The sequence below is a fragment of the Pseudorasbora parva genome, chromosome 12, assembly GCF_024679245.1.
Source record: "Pseudorasbora parva isolate DD20220531a chromosome 12, ASM2467924v1, whole genome shotgun sequence".
Classification (NCBI taxonomy): domain Eukaryota; kingdom Metazoa; phylum Chordata; class Actinopteri; order Cypriniformes; family Gobionidae; genus Pseudorasbora; species Pseudorasbora parva.
The window spans coordinates 44067142-44086776 of record NC_090183.1 but is presented as its reverse complement, the minus strand read 5'-3'; the positions used below and the strand labels follow the sequence as shown (position 1 = coordinate 44086776).

Sequence of the window (19635 nt, the reverse complement as noted above, 5' to 3'; positions counted from 1 at the left end):
GAGAATGGAACGAGACACTGCCTCTCGCCATCCTACCTCATCACGCAAAGAGTGCCTGCTTCATTGCAAGATCTGTTTGTATTCTGTGCCAGCATCCCTTTGTAGTTTCCACATATGCCGTCACATACTACATATTCAATTCTTGTGTTTATTCTAAAATGTAGTTTTTTTTTAAATACTACTTTAATATTCTTTAACACCTTTTCTCTTTAAATTCTACTTTCCCAAGAAGTTATAATTACAGAATTAGTCAGAATATAAGACATTAAGAAAAAAAGCACTTATTAAAAATATATATTTTTTTAAATTACATAAAAAGAATAAGAAAATAATTACTAATGATTTATGATGAGCTTTATAGCTCACTGCCTGGTTGATTCACGATCATTCGAATATACTCCAGGGTTATGTGTTATTTGACATAAAGCCATATGCTAATCAGTGAAGTAAACCTTTAAAGGTGGCCTAAGTGAAAAATTTAATTAACCTTGCCATAGTGAAATAATGAGATCAGTACATGGACATCACATACTGTGAGTCTCAAACATCATTGCCTCCTACTTCTTATGTAAATCTCATGCATGAAAAACACCACAGAAAAATAAGTGATTCTCAACATTATGGCAAATGTGACGCAGGCGATCGCTGGCGATCACTTATACGTACGCCCCCCCAACATTTGCATAATTATTGAATGAATCAGCGTATTGATTCATGATTCGGATCGCGTGCCAAACTGCTAAAATCATGTGACACATGCGATCCGAATCATTGATCGATTCACTGATTCATAACCGTTTTAATCTTTATTTGAGGATTGAACACAAAAAAGGAAGAGAAGACAATGCTGAATAAAGTCATAGTTTTTGTTATTTTTGGACCAAAATGTATTTTCAATGCTTCAAGAGATTCTTACTAACCCACTGATGTCACATATGGACTACTTTGATGATGTTTTTATTCATTTTCTTGACATGGACAGTATAGTGTGCATACACTTAGATACGCTGTCGGACTAAATATAAAATATCTTAAACTGTGTCTGAAGATGAGTCTTACGGGTGTGGAACGACATTAGGGTGAGGAGTTAATGACATCAATTTCATTTTTGGGTGAACTAATCCTTTAAGTAAGATGCCCTGTTGAGAGTTGCCAATTGAGTGCATGGGAATCGGATCAGCTGATTTGGGCGGGGTTGGAAATTTCCAGCTGATAGCGGAGCTTGACTACGTAGCCTGACTGAACTAACGCAGAATGCTTGATTTGTCTCTCCTTGCTCTCGTCACATGATAAGTGAAATCAGACTCCTGCTTCACTGACTCAAAATCTTTCAGTTTATAATTATAGCGTTCATTGTCCAACTGAACTAAAAGGTTTTCATTTAAGCAAAACAGCAGCTGGGGCAGTGCCGCAGTGGGCAAGTAATATAACCGGTGTGCGGCCAAACACTGTTACATCGGTAACACCAACTATCGCAAGCCTAGTGCCGCTCAACTACAGAGCAAGTATGAGACTTGCTACTGCAAATACATAGACATGCTTCTGCGCAATATAGCATATGAATTACCCATAGCAGATCTATACAGGTGAAGCTGGGAAAGATGGAGGGTTTCTAAAATCGTACTGCAAACTGCAAAAGGAAACACTGACCAAATATTAAAGAAAATGTTTAAATGTAATACGGTGCTGTCGCTGTTTACAGTACCAGATGCTGACTGCTAATTAAAATCTCTATGTTTGGCTTTGACTCTATTTCAGCCTATGTATAATATCTCCAGTTGAGCGCAACATCAGTTTAAAAAATAAATTGATGACAAACACAGAAAGTCCTAGTAATATGAAGCTTTACTTTTAAATATGACGATACATTTCTACATTACTGGTTTTAAAGTCTTCAATATTGTATACACATTAGAAGAAGAAGAAAGAAGAAGTGTCTAAAATCAATGCACACAGCTCAATTGAATGATAAAGTTTACTCTCTTTAACTTAATGTTGTTTAACTATTTACGCAGCAACTTAAATTAAATATACATTTATATTAACAATGAAAAAGATTGAACAGTATATTTGTCAGTCAGACTGAATTAAAGATGACTAGAGCTGTCACCGATTTACAGAAAGCGACCTGAAAAACTATGTGCAAGTGTACCGAGGACAAAATCTGTTTTAAACGCAAAGGGTGGTAACACCAAATATTGATTTGATTTACTTTATAGAAGTTAACTTATAAATAAAATATATTTATTACAGCATTTTTACACGAATTCCTAAAGCTTTTCACAGTACTGTAGTTTTGCTGGTAGGCAAGCGTCTTGGAGACATTTACAGTTCTGCGTCTTGGAGTATATTCGTAGTCTGTCTCCGTTGGTTCATGTAACCGCAGACAGACTCGATGAGGGTGAGACCAGGTCATACCGGCTGTTGCGCATACACAAAACTCATTGGATTATTACAATTAATGGCAAATGGAATGTTTAGAAATGTCAACAAATATTTCCTACTGACACACTAAAGCAAAAAATATAAAGAACTGGCTTAAAACCATTTTTGTTGTTGTTGAAAATACTAATGTGCCTAAGACTAATGTGCGTTATAATTTACAGTTCCTTACAGTGCCTTCCAAATTTTTTAGAAATGTTTTGACTGCACAAAAACATACAGCATGTGAGCCAATAAAGAAAACACACTAGCTAAATGATATTCATTTTTTTGCTCATTGTTTGGTTGATTCACCAAATTTGGTTGATTGAACCTTTACAAGCCTTACTAAAGGTAATTTGCATGAAAAAATTCTCTTTATATGATTTAAAAAATGTTTATCCCGAACACCATAAATCAGAGGTGTAAGAAGTCTTGGTACAATGTTTGTTAAAAGATAATTGAAAAAGAAAATTCTCTTTTGCTGGTCAGAAACAATTTGGAAATAAATTTTGTCTAACACAGGAGTAATGTAGGACAGCATACAGAGCAGAAGCTGTGCTCCATGTAACAGGATGGTGTTTTGGGCCTTTTTTGCTGAGGATTTATCAGTGGTGGCTCTTCTGGCTGCAATCAGCACTTGACAGTATGTGAATACAAGAATTACCCACACAACAGATGTATAAAGTCCATTCATAAATTTGGTTAATTCTCCATGATACGCTGTGTTATAAAGAGATGCTGAACTACAGTATGTACCTGCTGTAAAATTAGATAAAGGACGCACAATTGAAAGGAGAATCAATTCAGACAATCCAGGTAAAACCCCTACACCCCATATCAGAGAGATAAGGATGTACGTTCTCCGCACTGTGCAGATCTGATGGTGATGCAGTGGTTTGCAGATGGCGATGTAACGCTCAACGGCCATACCTGCCAAAGTCAGAGGTGTGTTCTTATGAGCTGTCGCCGCTATTATTAGAAGTGTAACACAGAACGGGAGAGGTACATTTTGCCATGCAAAAGTCATCACAAAAAGAGTTACACTGAAAAAAACCATGAGCATATCATTGAGAACCAAGTGAATGTATAAAACATATCTCGGATCATTGTAGAAAAGGGAACTCCTAAAGAAAATGTATACAAAAACTCCATTTATGGAGAGTATTATGACTGCAAGAAAAACAATGGTAAAATTTTTTGAGAAAGCATCTGCATATCTTTCTTGAAGACTATATAAAATTACTGTAGAGTTCATTGTGCTTCAAATTCAGTTTGATATAAATGGCAATCCTTTTTTCTTGGGAAGTAATGTTTTTGTTGTTGTCCTTCTTCTTTTCCTTATAAAGTTCTTTATGGCTGTCCAAAGTACATCAAGATTAAATACAATCTTCTTTATCCAGAATTTTTTTCCATTGATTTAACCTGATAGGAAAATTAAAAGAGAAATCTTTAGCAGGTTAACAATTATAAATGCAAAATTTAAAGACATTGCTGAAAGAGTGACCTTACCATTTGCTTAGTAAAATGTTTTGGCTCTAGGTGTAAACGGACACATTTATATGCTCATTTAAGATGTAAAAGAGGGAGGAGATCATGAGAGAAAGAGGGGAGAGAAAAAAATAATGAGGATGGGAATGAGGGAAGTAAAGAAAGAACTGACAGAATGGTAGTAGACCACAGTGTTCGTGGTCATCCAGTTTGAAATGTTAGCCACAAACAGAAATTTGTCCGATTTTCCGACACTGTTTTCTCTCAGTGTTTACAGTTCTTTGCATCTTTTGGCCACTGCCTACGATGTGATGGATCCTTTAATAGAAACCAAAATTAACTCACTACTGCTAAACATTTACTCTTTGAATACTTGGAACAATACAAGTCAACACAATTATGTCTAAAAGTTTGCTTAGAAGTATTCCTACAGTACTATAGCAAGGTGGTATTTGACTTCGGTAAGCAAATCCATATCAGACTGGTGGGAGTGGCCTTGTATGGCAACATGCCTAGACCATATGACACACATCAGCAGTCTCTCTTCTCAGCACAGATAAGTGCAGAGAGTTTCCCTGAGTGCTTAAGTTGTAATCTTTGAAGAGTCAATTTCATCAAAAAAGAGCAAATTTCTCTTACAGAGAAAATACACAGCAGATTGTGTGAGTTCACATCATGACTTACGTCCATGTACTACCAAAGTGTTTTCAGTGTTTGAGCCATGCTGGCCATGGAACACGTGTCTTTTGATTAAGTTTAGATGCTCACCTTAGGGTGAGCTTAATTTCTCATTTGGGACTCGAGCTGTTGAATGCAGTATCAGAAGGTGGGATGGATCCTTCTGAGGCTGCAGACTTGACTGAACCCTCACCCTCGGCCCAGTCTGTGGCTGATGCTGAGTTGGAGGCCATGTATTCCTAGCAGCCAAGAACATAAGGCATGATTGGACTACACTACCCTGCCTTGAGTACTCTCGGCTGGACGATTGGTTTCTGGGATCAGTTCCTTTCTTCTTTGAGGTGCATGAAGAACTGTCAAAATCATGGAAGGCACCTTGTTCTGCCAGGACACAATATACCAGTTCCTCCGTCCATACCACCCTCAATTGTGGGAAGGTGCGGGGGTTTCCCCAGGTAAAGAGTGCAATTGTGGTCCATTAATGCCCACAAATCGCCACCACTTGGCAAAATTGTCCGAGACTTCCATTCAAGGCCTGCAACTTTACCTCATCTCCGGTGGCAAGGGCTTACAATTTTGCTGCCCAGGCCACCTACGCCCTGCACACCATTAATATCCTGAAGGTCCACTGAGCAAAAAGCTTTCCACTAAGTCCACTGGGTCCAAGCTATCCACTGAGTCCACTAAGCTATCATGCTGGGGGGCGGCCGAGTATGGCTATGGGATGTTGTCATTGGCTGAAGAGGCTCTCACAAGCTATCTTTTATCTGATGCTGCACCGTCCCTTAATACCCCAGGGGCTGCCCACCAAGACATGCAGAGACATTTCCTCTCTGGTGGGCAGAGCATATATGGCAGCCGGTTGAGCTAGTAGCTGCCTGCACACTAGGGCGGAAGCCACTGATTTGTCTCTCCGCATCACCAAAGAGACAGCCCTTGCTATCGGCCTCTCCATTACTGGGTTGGTGTGCAGGGAGAGACACCTATGGCCAAATCTGTCATGGATAGAGAAAAAGGAGAAATCTTTTCTTCTTGATTCCCAGATAGGCTTCTGGCCTTCTAGTGGAAGGTCTTTTCCACTTGGTGTAGAGATTGTGAGGTGGACCCAGTTAACTGCCCAGGGGCACATTGATGGAGTTCTTCCAAGATTGTTTCTCCGCTGGTCTTACCCCATCCACACTTAAGCTGTATATGGCTGTTATTGGGGCTTTCCACTCATCTATAGGTGATGGGCCATTGAGGAGATACATTGTCAGATCTGGTTGTACATTTCCTCCATGGGGCTCAGAGGATGATGCCTGCAGCTAGCACCAGAGTCCCAGCCTGGGATCTGGTAATTGAAGGGTTGGTCGAGACCCCCTTTGAACCACTCGAGTTGACCAAGGCAAAGAAACAGACCATCAATGGGGCTTTTCTCCTTGCTATCACTTCTCTGAGGAAGTTCCACCCTTGGCGGAGATAAGGCCATCTTGAGCCAAGACTGGGCTATGTGCCCAAGGTGCCATCAATGGTGGCACGGTCAGTGGTTCTTAAGGCATTCCAGCCTGTGACTCAAATGATGCTGGAAGCATGGAGACTTTACCGGGCAACCAGCAGCCATATCACCATGTAGCCCAAGACTGATTTCCCACTGAAGCCAAGTAGGGCTGAGCATGGTCACCTGGATGGGATACCAACTGGGAAAACTAGGCTGCTGCTGATAGAGGTGTTAGTGAGGCTAACACCTCACTAACACCTGGGGAGTGCTCACCCTGTGGTCTGTAGTCTGTACTGTGCCCCAGAACAGTGATGGAGACACTATACTGTCAAAGAGCACCGTCCTTCGGATGAGACGTTAATCAGAGGTCCTGACTCTGTGGTCAATTAAAAATCCCAGGATGTCCTTTGGTAAAAAAGTAGGGGTGTAACCCTGGCATCCCAGCCATATTTGCCCATTGACCCCGTTCATCATGGCCATCAATTGGGTTATGTATATTACCCTTGTTCCCTGAGAATGGAACGAGACACTGCGTCTCGCTGCCCCACCTCATTACGCAAAGAGCGCCTGCTTCATTGCAAGAGCTGTCTGTATTCTGTGCCAGCATCCCTTGTTAACTTCTGCATATGCTGTCACATACTACGTCCTGATGCAGCACCAATCAAGATTGGAGACAGATTTCATTCACGCTTTAGGGGGCGTTCCCATAGTGTCGTCAGATGCAGTATCTCATTCCCTTCTCAGGGCACAATGTGGTCCATGTGGTGAAGATGGCTTCACGAAGGGCATCCACGGTCTGGAATTGACGTCCATTTTTGTAAACTTCCCTTGCCATCCATCCCCAAATGTTCTCAATGGGATTTAAATCAGGGAAACACGCAGGATGGTCCAAAAGAGCAACGTTATTCTCCTGGAAGAAGTCCTTCGTCAGGCGGGCTTTGTGAATTGCAGTGTTGTCCTGTTGAAAGACCCAGGCATTACCGCACAGACGGGGGCCCTCGGTCAAGAGGGATGCCCGCTGCAACAGATCCACATAGCCAGTCGCCGTTTGACGCCCCTGCACAACCTGAAGCCCCATTTTCCCATTGAAGGAGAAAGCACCCCAGATCATGATGGAGACTCCTCCACTGTGCCGCGTAGAAAACATCTTAGGTGGAATCTCCTTGTCATGCCAGTAACGTTGGAAGTCATCAGGACTGTCCAGGTTAAATTTTTTCTCGTCAGAGAATAAAACTTTCTTCCACTTTTCAATGTCATATGTTTGGTGCTCCCTTGCAAATTCTAAACAGGCAAGTTTGTGTCGTGGGAGAAGACGTGGCCTTTGAAGACGTTTTTTGTTCTTGAAGCCCTTCTCTAGCAGATGACGTCTTATGGTTATTGGGCTGCAGTCAGCATCAGTAAAGGCCTTAATTTTTTGGGTTGAGGATCGACCTGTGTCTTTACGGACGACCCGTCGGATCCTGCGACTCAGTGCAGGTGAAATCTTTTTGGGTCTACCACTTGACTTTTTTGTCCCATAACTCTCAGGAATTATTAAGAAATGTAAAATGACTGTCTTACTGCACCCAATCTCAGCAGCAATGGCGTGTTGCGAAAGGCCTTGCTTGTGCAGCTCAACAATCCTGCCACGTTCAAAGAGAGAAAGCCTTTTTGCCTTTGCCATCAGGAGATCTTGACAGTATGGCTGCTTGATGGACAATGACATGAAAGCCATATTTTTGTGCAGATTTGACCTTTTTATGGCTATGGTCTTAAACTTTTGATCAGCTGATGAACGGCCTGTTTCAGTTTAAATGCAGTTTTTAATAAATTGCCTACTCTCTATTTTTTGTCTCTCGCTCCTGTTTCTTCTTTTGGCATTTTGAAGCAGCACTTACAACCCGGTTATGATCCACAAGTGCGAAATGTGTAAAAGTTGCAATGAATCCTCTGGTCTTAAGATTTTGTTCAGGAGTGTACATAACCAAGACATTTTTTGGTGTAATTTTGCACTATAATGTTGGCAACATAATGCTGGGAACACACATTATTGTATTCAAAATGAGTATTTAATCAATATATTAAAGCATATGCATACTGCGCACACAAAAGTAAAATACATACAATGTTTTTAGACATTTTTATTTATGTTTTAAGTGTCACAGAGATTAAATTGATTTGCAAATGAAATTCCTGACACAATTCCTGACATCCTCTGCAGAGGCCATACAACAAATTAACCATTTTTATGTATAAAAAAAGATATACAGAGAGAAATAAAGCCACACTGTGATGTCATTTCACAATTGATATATTCCATATAAACATGTGTCTATTTCAGAGACAATGCTTGTCTTTATTACTAGGTTTTTTTAAATGATATGCTTTAATATTCTTTAACACTTTTTTTCTTTAAATTCTACTTTGCCAAAAAGTTATAATTACAGAATTAGTCAGAATGTAAGACATTAAGAAAAAAAAGCACTTATTAAAAATAATAATTATATATATTTTTTGCATAAAAAGAGTAAGAAAATAATTACTAATGATTTATGATTATCTTTTAACTCACTGCCTGGTTGATTCAATTTTTGCATTAATTTGCCTACATGAAAAAAGTCCTTTCATGTATTTAAAAAATTGTTTATCTCGAACACCATAAATAAGGGGGCTAAGTAGTCGTGGTAGTAAGTTTGTAAGAAGATAATTGAAAAAAGTGATTTTTGACCGTAGAGTAGGTACAAGTTGTCCATATATCTTGTCTATAACAGGAGTAATGTTGGACAGCATACAGAGCAGAAGCTGTGCTCCATGTAACAGGATGGTGTTTTGGGCCTTTTTTGCTGAAGATTTATCAGCAGAGGCTCTTCTGGCCGCAATCAGCACTTGATAATATGTGAATACAAGAATTAACCACACAACAGATGTATAAAGTCCATGTGTAACTTTGCTCTGGTCTTCATGGTATGGCGTGCTATACACAGCACTTGTACTACAGAGAATACTTGTTGTAAAAATAGATATAGGACGAACAATTAATAGTAGAATCAAGTCAGCTAATCCAGGTAAAACCCCTACACCCCATATCAGAGAGATAAGGATGTACGTTCTCCGCACTGTGCAAATCTGATGGTGATGCAGTGGTTTGCAGATGGCAACGTAACGCTCAACAGCCATACCGGCCAACGTCAGAGGTGTGTTCTTATGAGTTGTTGAGGTTATTATTAGAAGTATAACACAGAACGGAAGAGGAACCTTTGGCCATGCATAAGCCATCACAATAAGACTTACACTGAAAAAAACCATGAGCATATCACTGATAACCATGTGAATATATAATATATATCTCGGATCATTGTAGAAAATTGAACTCTTGAAAAATGTGCAAACAAACAGTCCATTGATGCAGTTAATTATGATCCCGACAAGAACAGTGGTGAAATTTTTTGCAAAAGCTTCTGCATATCTGTCTTCAGCCGTGTACTGAAACAATGTAGAATTCATTGTACTTTTGCACTGGCATGAAGTTCTGTGACTCTTATGTGTGAAAGTACTTTTCCTTGGCCTTTTAGTTGGTCTTGCTTTTCCTCCAAATGATGTCCACAACGTTCTGAAGTCCATCAAGTAGTAAGATGAATATTTTCCATCTGTGTCATCTGATCTGAAAATAAAAACAAAGATACAGAATATTTAACAATGAGAAGCATTCAGCAACACATGAATTCCAAAATACAGCATATTACGTATCTTCTCACCTTGCAAAGTCAACTGATTTGCCTCGAGATGTAAACTGACAGGTTTAAATACTTTAGATGAGGAAGAGGAGACAGCGAGGGAGAGAGAAAAGGAGTGGGGAGGGAGAAAGAGGGAGAGAGAGAAAAAAAGAGAGAGGGAGAAAAAGCGTGTACGATGGTAATATTGAGACAGGCATAAAACAGGAATACAGTGGAAATTATGGCGCCTCCTTTTCAGCATTATTATCTAGGTTGCAAAAGTAGGTTTAAATTATTGTGATTATTTAATGAACAATTTGATTGACAGTAGTGGTTCTTGAGGCAAAGTTGTTCAGAATGAGGTGATCTAACATATGGGGCCCTATCATACACCCGGAGCAATGCGATGCCAGGCAGTGTGCAAGTGTTTTTTGCTAGTTTGGCACAAAAGAGGATTTTAAAAGACACTCAGTTGTTGTTACTTATTTGTTTACTCCCTTGTATCATATGTTTTATAAATGCAATATCACACTCATGACCCTTACCATATGGCTGTATATCAGCACTTGCCCTGGTACTTGAGTGATATTGCATCCATCATGCAAGCAATGTCAACAGTGATTACAAGGCGTTTGATTTCATTTCTTTGACAGTCTTATCTTGGGATATGGTTAGACATCTATTACATTTGCACTGACAGCCCAGATTTAGTTTGGATGGCTGTTAGACATCTTTTAAATGCAAAATTACTTGCTGGGTACTGTTTACATTTGCACACGTTCCAATAAACATCCTGAAGAAACTTCAAATATTTCAGATATTTGTATCACACATATTATCTCTCCTTTATTATTTATCACATCAAATAAAATTGAATAAATTACATATCTGAAATGACCAAATATTAAACAAATACTTTTCCTAGTTTACTTCACTGTAGGATGAGCGCATGGATATTGCTGTTGCAATGTTTTAAATCATCAGTAATCTTTGTTTGTTAAACTTTGTTGAAACAATGCTGGATCTATTCGGTCTACTAAAAATGTGTTCACTCTACTTTACTGGTATAATCTTTGTTCTTCTCACTTGTTTGCAACAAAGATACACATTGACACGCTCAACAAATTGTTTGTCTCTCAGCCCGTAGATCAGTGGGCTTAGTAACCTTGGAAGAACATATGACAGCAAAAACAGAATAAACAGAATAGTTGTCCGACTCTGAGGGAAAAGATCTAAGAGTGCTGTACTTATGAATGGGGTGATATAGGACATCATACACAGCAGAAGCTGAACTCCGTGCAGTAGGATCGTGTTTCGGGCCTTTTTAGCAGACACTCGATCTACACTCGCAGCATTTGCTGCGGAAAAAACCTTGAAGTAGGTGACGAGCAACGTCATCCACACAAACGACAGATACACAACATTCACCACAGTTTCTTTGATTGTGTGTTGCAACGCGTTGTAAAGGAACAACACGTGGCATAAAATGGCAGTTGAGAAAAAGCTTGCTGGTCGATTTAATAAAGCGATGAGTATATCACTCAAACCTGGCATTGCTGCCGCAGTCCATATGAGACAGATGAGCATGTATGTCCTCCGAACTGTACATATTTGCGAGTGATGTAGTGGTTTACAGATGGCAATGTAACGCTCAATGGCCATGCAGGCCAGATTTAGAGGAGAGTTCTTGGTGACTGTACTAAGCATAAGCAGCACAACACAACAAACAGAGGAATTAAAGGTGCGCAAAACATACGTTGCAACTTGTAAGCCCACAGAAATAGACAGCATAATCATGTCATTGATCACCAAATGGATGTATAAAATGTATCTTGGGTCACTACAGAAAATGCTATTTTTGAAGAAGACGATCACAAATGTTGCATTGATATAGTTGATGGTCAGTCCGAGGACTACACTGAGGAAGTTCTTGATGAACATGTCAAAAAACGGCTCCACTGGAACGGTACTGTTCATGGTTGTGATCCTGTATCCTGTGAATTGAGCTGGTTAAATTACTGTAAGGACACTGATATATGTTGTAGAGTCTCGACACTCAATGTTAACAATTCAATTATCAGTATAAAGTTGTACAAGCTCACTTAAAGTATAACTAATAATAATGCATGCAAATTATAAAAGCATTGAAAAGAAAAGACAATCACATTTTGTAAGACTGTGGTGAAACAAACCTGTCGTATTGACCTCAATAAAATGCATGATAATCTGTATATACTTATGATGATGCAATTATGCTCTCTAAGGTGCAAACTGAACAACTGAGGATTTGGGCTGAATTAATGAGCTTCTTTTGGATGATGTGAGCTTGATCAAGATTTGCATGCCCTGTTTGTGTTTTTATTTATTTATTTTTTGCGTTCATGCACTGTAATACTGTAGTTGGTTTAGTAATGTGGATGAGAGCTGTATTTTGTATTATGATTATTGTTGGCTCTTTGAGCATTACTTCAGATAAAAGCAAAAATGTAAATCTGATGCGAGTTACCTCATATTACTTGAAAAACACATGGAATATTTGTACTTCATGAAATTAATTTAAAAGTAACTATTTAAGTAAATGGTAAAAAAAGACTTTTATAGAAGACAGTTCATTCTTTTCTTATAGAAACAGACATCGTGATTTTATTTAATTTTTCTGGTCATGGAACAAAATTCCTGTCCAAACATGTAATCCTAACCTAATCCCTACCCCTAAACCTAACCTATTCTATTATCCAATATCCCTAACCTAATTAATTATTCTATTATCTAATAACCTAACCTATCTATTATCCCTAAAATGCAGCGAAATTATATGTGGATTACGCTGAAGCACCTAAACCTGACATAAACTGGAAACGTGTCCCTCAAATCTGATTGGTTGTTTGGAATGTTGTTTCAGGATCAACAAAGATCCTACTTGTACTTGAAATCACATCCACCTTATTGAAATAAAATAGCAATATGCTTTACACAGGTACATATAGACCTATACATTTTAACTTGTGAATTCATGGATCTGTTGTTGAGGTGTTTTTCATTATAGGGTACACTGGGGCTAAAGGCTTCACGGTGTAAAAGGCGCCTTTGATTTTAACTTCCTCTAAACCACTAGATGGCACAAAAACTTGCCTCAGCACTTTCCGAAACATGCGCTTTTCAAGATGCACGTGGAAATTTGCCTGATTCTTGACACGATCGCCGAAATTGATTCTGCATTAATTTGATCTTATATTTGATGTGTTTTTTTAAGTTATTGTTATTGAATACATTTTAAGACAAATATCTTCTTAAAGGACAACTCCGGCAAATTTTTAAGTTAATCTTGATCATTATACTTTTGTGAATACAGTCTATAGAAAAAAACGAACCGGATTGGTCCCTGCAACACGGAGCTATTCTAGTTAATGCCCAGAGCCCCCCTCAGTTAAAACGGCAGTTATGTGGGCATAGACGTAAAGGGTGTCTTTGTGCCTCTTAAGCCTAGTTCAGACTGCACGATTTTCAAACTCATCGGGTCACTGCTCTATTCACACTGCATGACTATCTGGGGTATCATTCAGTCACTGCTGTGTTCACACTGCACGATGGTTTGACGACAGAGGAGTTCACACTGCATGACTGAACAAGAGGAAGAATCGCCGACAACTCTCTCTCTCTCCGGTGCGCAAACTACGTTTCCCAAACACACATGCGATGTGACAAGTAAACAACGCGAGATCACACGTGCGTCAGACCGGAGTTCTCGCGCGAGACTTGGAATTGTTATTAAAAATGATAAACTGCACAAAGTTTGCTTCAAATTGTATGTGCGCTGATTTGTGGAGAAAAAGAAAAAAGATTATGGCGGAAGAAATTGTTGGAGAGACAGAGGGAGCCAGGATTTTGTTCTGCAAAGACAGTTTGAGGTAAATAAATAATTATTTAATGTGCTGCTGCTGCGGCTGGATGTGCAAATGTTTGGCCTTTGTTTCTGTTTGATAGAATTGTAAATATATATATTAAAATACTGAAATTCTGCTTTATAACTCCTCCCTGAACCTCCTGCTGCCCTGTATCTCACTCTCTCATTGGCTGTCGGTGTAATTTTCAGTCAGAACGCAGTTCACACAGCAGGAGTTTGAATCGCCGACAGGTCCAGATATTTAGCATGCCAAATATCTCACCGGCGTCGGCAACTCGTCGGCGATTCTCTCTGATCGCGTCTTTGATAATTCATACTGCGTGATTGTCACTCGCGTGCACGAGCACCGATTTGCCTGTGATCTCTGGCATTTGTCGGCGATTTCACAAAACCTGTCGGCGACTCAAAATCGGGGCAAAAATCGGGCAGTGTGAACTAGGCTTTAACAGACACAAAATGCAATTAAAATGTCTGTCCAACAAGAACAGGTCCCTTACATGACAACGAGATGCGTTTAGCCACTTAGCCATTGTTTAAGTTTTAGACGGCTAGCTGTAGTCCCGTAGGAACGCCGGTGTAGCTGGAAAAAAGGCAAATAGTCCAGTTGGGAAGAGCGTCGTGTGTGTAAAGAGTCGCCGCTCTTTGGCTCGTCGTTTCTTAGTATCGAACGTGTCCGAAAGAAACGGTTTTCGATTCTGTCCTGCTGATCCGAGAACCGCTGCTTGTTCAGGTACACGCGCGTGCTCAGTATCAGCTGCTCGTGAGTTCATCGGTTCTCTCAGCAAAACATGTTACAGTTCAGTGAACGGTTGGAGTTACAACATATAATTCAAGAAATTAGTTTATTTCTATTCTGAGGGACTGTCACTCATGTCAGAAAGCGAGTAAGTAAAATAACTTGTGGGATCAACCAACCTGGTCTCACAGAATTCCGTGAAATGAACACGGACCCTTAAATCAAAAACCCGTGGTAGTTTCACGGAATTGCCGAAAATTCTGTGATGGGTTCACGGAAGTGATGCCTATATAAGTCAATGACAGTCAGCATCCGTGGTCCACACACAGATTTCCAACACACATTAAATTATGTAGCACCTGTACAACCACTCTGTGAATTACTTACAAGAATGGGGGGTGCTTGGGTTCAGTGTAATTCAGGTGGATACCACGAAGGTGCACCTAATAAGTTTCTAATGCGCTGTAAAACCTTTTTACACAAAACTATTTCAAAATAAATGATACCCAGAGATGGTTTTTGTTTAGCAAAACAATAGGGTAATGCCCTAGTTTAATTGAATAAAATAATTTGGCAAATAAAACATAAAAGCTTCCCCTAACTCACAATATTAGCAAATGTACAAAAATAATTAACTAAAATATCTCCCGAACGCTTAAATACTAGCCCTTTAAATCTAGCTAGAAACCCTAATAGTTTCACTCACACTTTACAAAACCGCGTCAAGTGTCCTGTAACAAGCCTTAGCAAATGCGATGGTGGGCCCACTCACACACACATGCACGCATTCCAGGTTACTCACGGTACCGATTTGAACGAAGAAAAACATGTTGCAGGCCTGTTTGGTCTTGCAAAACATTGAGTGCGCTGAATGGACTCTTGCAAAGCATTTAGAGTGTGGAAAACTTTGGTCCGGATGCTCAGGTGCGGTGCGATGAACCGACATGCTCCGCCCAGCGTACGCCCGCTGTGCCTATGCTCTAGTGATGGGAAGTTCGGTTCTTTTCCGCGAACCGGTTCTTTCGGACAGTTCGTTTCAGTGATCCGGTTCAAAAAACCGGATCACCGGTTCTTTTACGTCTTTACGTAATGACGTCATTTCTATCATCCCGGCGGATGAAAATACATTCAAACACATCCATATAAAGTATTTGTAATCAAAACTTAGTATAGTAATAATTATAATTGACATCATCATCATCTTGGAAACATTTTTTCATTTATGTTTTGCAACAGCACTAAATACACTTCACCAAATCGAACTGAATCGATTGTTACAACATCTACTTCAAGATATTAGTTTTATTTCTAGTTTGAGAGACTGTCACTGTCACTGTCGTACAAACACTGATGTTTTACACGGATTAAATAAACATACATTGACATAATAGGCCTACTTACACAAATCCTCAGTGTTCACCCGTGCTCATGTATTATCAGCATCAGCTGTCCCAGTCCGAGAGAAACAGTTCGGTTACGACGCTATCACGCATGCTCAGTATCTCAGCTCACCGGTTCTCAGAATCGAACATGTCCGAAAGATCGAACGTGTCCGATAGAAACGGTTCTCGATTCTGTACCGGTGATCCGTTGCAACCGGTCGATCTGACTCGAGAACCGCTGTATCAGTGTGTGTGTGTGTGTGTGTGTGTGTGTGTGTGTGTGTGTGTGTGCTGAGCACAGGGTGCTGAGCTGCGAACTGCTGCAAGCTGAATATCAAACCTACTGTTTTGATTACATGTATTTTAAAATCTTTATCGACTTAGAAATTAAATAAGATAAAAGCTGTTCCTGAAAATATCATGCATTATTGATAAAACAAATAAATGTTTAATTTGACCGTTTTACAATCTATTGTTTCCAAAACTTTAAAATAATACAGTGACAGCTTTGTTATAATGTTTCCAAACGTGATTAGTTTTAAATACACTTAAACTGCATTTCGTTCCTCTGAACAAATAACACGCATGCGCAGCTCATCGGCTCATCGGTTCTCCGTATCGAACGTGTCCGACAGAAACGGTTTTGATTCTGTACTGCTGATCCGAGGATCCGACAACCGAACCGGTACGTTCGGTTACACGCGCATGCTCAGTATCAGCTGCTCGTGAGTTCATCAGATCTCTCAGCAAAACATGCCTCACTTCAGCTAACGATTGGAGTTACAGCATCTACTTCAAGATATTCGTTTTATTTCTAGTTTGAGAGACTGTCACTGATGGCAGAAAGTTAATATCTACAGTATTTGTGGGATCAGCCCTGATTTGAGACGCGAACCGTTTAGAACGATTCAGTTCGATTTGGTGAACTGGTTCGACCGGTTCACTATAAAGAACCGGTTAAAAAGAACGATTCGTTCGCGAACCGGACATCACTACTATGCTCGCTCGGCTACCTCCGATCACGGCTTCCGCTCCGAGCTCTCCCGCTCCGTCAGACGGATCTCCGACCTCGTTTTTCACTCAATCTCTTGCTCACCCGCACCACGAGTTCGCGGTACTCTTCTCTGAGCCTCCCGCTCAGTTTCAGCGACTTTACTGGGTCTTTACAGCGTCTTTTCTTTCCCGCAAACGTGCGACTGTCCCGTGCTCTAAACGTGTTCAGCGCGAGAGGAAAAAAAAAAACACGCCGTCCAGCCCTTCCTCACACGTGCCTCTCCTGCGTATTCACGTTTTTACCTGCAGCCAAACACTATCGACTATACAGCATAAATACCCAAATGACCAATAAAAACCAGTGACACTAAAACAGTAAGAATAAAGTAATAAGCTATAAAGCATAAAACCTTTGGTAATTTTATTTAACTAAATAATATATACTTTAAACTTTAGTTTTAATCATGAAATAAAGTTACCAAATAATGATCTCCTTTTTAATTATGTAAAATGAATAGATATTTACTTATTCAAAAATCAGGTGTCCACTATTATTTATGTAAAGTAAATAAACGTTTACTTTTTAATAGTCATGTGATTTGTTTTTTAGAGTAAGAGGTTCAGAGTAAGAGTAAGAATCAGGTTTACCACTGGGCTACAATTATTTGCATTTGTAAAAGTAGAGATGATTTTATGAATATTTGTAGCCTACTTTCATATTAGCAACTAACACCACTCCTACCCTAAACCTACCCACTCAACAATATAAAACACGTAACAGGCAAATAAATGTACAGTCACAGTTATTTATTGCACAAATGGACCATAAACAGTATAAAAGTATTAACTCATGTTGCATTCCAAGTCTTCTGAAGTCATACGATATCTTCATGTAGTTGATCTTAATGTTTTAATCATTGAAATGATGATTGTGCTCCACACACCCACTCGTTCATATTTCTCATGATTCAAATGATACAGACGACAGCATGATGACGCGATTGGTCACGAGACACACGAGAGCCAATGGCATTTTACCATCAAAGCTGACGTAATGACGCAATTAGTCACGAGACATACAACAGCCAATGCTGTCAAAGCGGACGTTACATTTCTTCCGGCGGCAATATTTTGAAATGTATTAATATTTGGCGGATGGACTCGACATTACTGATCGCTTTTGGGGATCTTCTTCACAGAAATCAATCGTTTGGCCTCGGAACACTTGGAATATTTGTAGTTTCTGAATAAATTGTGCCTGCAGTATCTGTGTATCTGCCTGTTATATCCTGTTTTTTTATAATACACAAATGGGTAGGTTTAGGGAAGGGATGGAGTTACGTGTTCAAAACGTGTCTGAATAAAAATAAATGTAAATAAATTATGCTGACTGAATCAAACTGACATATATAAGGTGTTGGAACAGGGAATCCGTGTGTGGACCACGGATGCTGAGTGTCATTGACTTACATAGGCATCACTTCCGTGAACCCATCACAGAATTTCAACACGATCTCATGGTCATGCGTATAAATAGTACGAGTTTGCAATCTCGTGGAATGGATACGCTAAAATGAGTTTTGGCGTGCGTATGGTACGCGGTTTTTCGCGTGCATATGATACGCACTTTATGGCGTGCATATGACACGCTCTGGGGTAGGTTTAGGGTGGTGGGGTGGGGGGTTCGTATGTATAATACGCCATAAAGTGCGTATCATATGCACGCGAAAAACCGCGTACCATACGCACGCCAAAACTCATTTTAGCGTATCCATTCCACGAGATTGCAAACTCGTACTATTTATACGCATTTTCGTGAGATCCGGCTCCAGAATTTTCGACAATTCCGTGAAACTACCACCGATTTTTTTAGTTAAGGGTCCGGGTTCATTTCACGGAAATCTGTGAGATCAGGTTGGATCAGCGCTGATTTGAGACACGAACTGTTTAGAACGATTCAGTCCGATTTGGTGAACTGGTTCGCCCGGTTCACTAAAAAGAACCGGTTAAAAAGAAAGATTTGCTCATGAACCTGCCATCATAGAGTGATGATCCGATCGGGCTCACAAGTGAAGAAGAAATGGTTCACGTTTGTGCCTTTCCGAATTGTGACAACAGAATGCGAAAATTTTGCAGCAAACACTTGACAAACTTACACAGACACAACACAGCGGGGCCAGAAAAATGCCATTCCGTGGTCGAAGACAGGTGCAACCACTGTGGACGTAATGTAAACTTTATTTATCCTTCCATTTGGGCACACATGGCTTGAGGAAAGATGTGCAGTAATAAAATAATCATGCTTTACACACACAACGCTCTTCCCAACTGGACTATTTGCTTCTTTTTTTGGCTACAACTGAGTTCCCACAGGACTTCAGCACGAGATACAGCTTGCCGTCTAGCACACTGTTTAGATTAATTTAAACAATGGCTAAGTGGCTAAACGCATCTCGTTGTCATGTAAGGGACCTGTTCTTGTTGGACAGATGGACAGACATTTTAATTGCATTTTGTGTCTGTTAAGAGGCACAAAGACGCCCTTTATGTTTATGCCCCCAAAGCTGCCGTTTTAGCTGAGGGGGCGCTCTGGGCATTAACTGTAATAACTCCGTGTTGCAAGCACCTAGCCGGTTCCTTTTTTTTCTTCTATAGACTGTACTTACAAAGATATAACGATCAAAATAAACTTAAAAATTCCTCGGAGTTGTCCTTTAATGATTTTCAGTTTTGTTCAAGGTAATTAAAGCAACAGTGGTATTTGGGGTAAAAGGCACAATAATGAACATGATAATAAACTGCGGCTGACTGACATTACCATTTGTTGACATGACATGGTGAGATTGAGATGGGAAACATCA

The 19635-nt window shown here is 39.9% G+C and overlaps 3 protein-coding genes across 3 annotated transcripts; all 3 read right to left on the bottom strand.

The window, feature by feature from the left end:
- Positions 1-2716: 2716 nt before the first annotated feature.
- On the bottom strand, positions 2717-3679 carry LOC137093382 (odorant receptor 131-2-like). The gene has a single exon (XM_067458193.1). The coding sequence runs from the start codon at positions 3677-3679 to the stop codon at positions 2717-2719; it is 963 nt and encodes a 320-aa protein (XP_067314294.1).
- Positions 3680-8614: 4935 nt separating this feature from the next.
- Positions 8615-9667, bottom strand: LOC137093703 (odorant receptor 131-2-like). Its single transcript, XM_067458547.1, has one exon. It carries the CDS (start codon positions 9665-9667, stop codon positions 8615-8617), a length of 1053 nt encoding a protein of 350 aa, XP_067314648.1.
- A 1116-nt stretch (positions 9668-10783) lies between these two features.
- Positions 10784-11825, bottom strand: LOC137093702 (odorant receptor 131-2-like). The gene has a single exon (XM_067458546.1). The coding sequence runs from the start codon at positions 11734-11736 to the stop codon at positions 10813-10815; it is 924 nt and encodes a 307-aa protein (XP_067314647.1). The 5' UTR covers positions 11737-11825; the 3' UTR covers positions 10784-10812.
- Positions 11826-19635: the final 7810 nt, after the last annotated feature.